Genomic DNA, 1158 nt, shown 5'->3' with positions numbered 1-1158 from the left:
GCCAGCCACAGCTGGGTTTTATAACACACTCAAAACACGATCATCAGGGAAAAAAAACCCAGTTGTTAATAATGATCACGATTTTCCACTAGCAAAAAATCACACTGGAAGTGCAACTGTCACACATTTTTAGGCACTGTGAGTGAATGGGGCAAGATATTGCAGTAGGAGAGCCCTCCTTAGCAGGCATGGCACCAGCCCTGCTCTGTCTGTTTTGGCAACTCCTGGTTGCTCCTTCCTCCCCTCAACCTCTGCAGCAAGTTTCAGGAATGGATTCATGGGACACTGGAGAGAGTCGGCTGCTTTAGAAAGGATTTGCACAGCAGTGTCTGCCCCTGCCCCGTGCATCCAGCCTGAGTCCTGGCACATCTGCACATCCCACACCACACTGCAGCCCACAGCTGCTTCCCTCCCGACCCACTGCACATCCCACACCACACTGCAGCCCACAGCCGCTTCCCTCCCGACCCACTGCACATCCCACTCTGAGGCCAGGCACCGTGCTGCCTGGACTGTCCTCCCATCCCCTGGGTGAGGGCTAGCCACATTTTGGCTGGAAGCACAGCCACCCCCAGCAGCCACCCTCCACCCCTGCCCCACACCAGCTCCCCTGGCAGTGTGTTGGTGCTGAGGCCAGAGCCCTGGCCACGAGCTGTGCCAAGGCTGGGCACCACAGGCATGGTGGCCCCTCGCCCCTCGCAGACCCTTTGCACTCACGCACTTTCTGGATTTTCTTGATCTGGTCAGAGAGCGTGTCCAACAGGCGCGTTTTCAGGAAGTCCGTCACTTTGGCCACTCGGCCATCAATGTAGTAACTGGAAGGAAAATGAGAAGACAAGGATCAGACAGCTGGGAGTAGCTCTGCCCCAAACCACGTCCTCCCATCCCACTGCTGCCCCGTGCCAAGAAAACTCCTCTGCTCCAGGGGAGTCCCTGTGTGCACCCTGCCCTGCCCTGGCTCTGCAGACACAGTACCAGTGTCTGGCAGATGCTTTCAGTCTCCAAAACAGAGCATGAGGTGGATCCTGAACGCTGAGCATCCTGCTCTGCAGAAACCATGGAGAGTTTTGCACTTGCTTAACTATTGCTGGTGAAATACAGGGAGCAGAACACAAAAGGCTGGGAGCAAAATGCCACCTGCAAAGCCTTTGAAGTACC

General features: G+C 56.0%; 1 protein-coding gene across 1 annotated transcript in view; it reads right to left on the bottom strand.

Moving 5' to 3' along the window:
• The window catches only part of HPSE2 (heparanase 2 (inactive)), a gene marked incomplete at its 5' end in the record, with an annotated part of 38823 nt that overhangs the window by 17582 nt on the left and 20083 nt on the right, over nucleotides 1–1158 (bottom strand). The window contains 1 exon segment of the mRNA XM_010163205.1: nucleotides 722–815. Coding sequence (XP_010161507.1) covers nucleotides 722–815 — 94 coding nt within the window.

This window comes from Antrostomus carolinensis, unplaced genomic scaffold (assembly GCF_000700745.2).
Source record: "Antrostomus carolinensis isolate BGI_N321 unplaced genomic scaffold, ASM70074v2 scaffold28472, whole genome shotgun sequence".
Classification (NCBI taxonomy): Eukaryota; Metazoa; Chordata; class Aves; order Caprimulgiformes; family Caprimulgidae; genus Antrostomus; species Antrostomus carolinensis.
The sequence above is the reverse complement of the archived record's forward strand: the minus strand, read 5'-3'. Positions and strand labels throughout refer to the sequence as shown.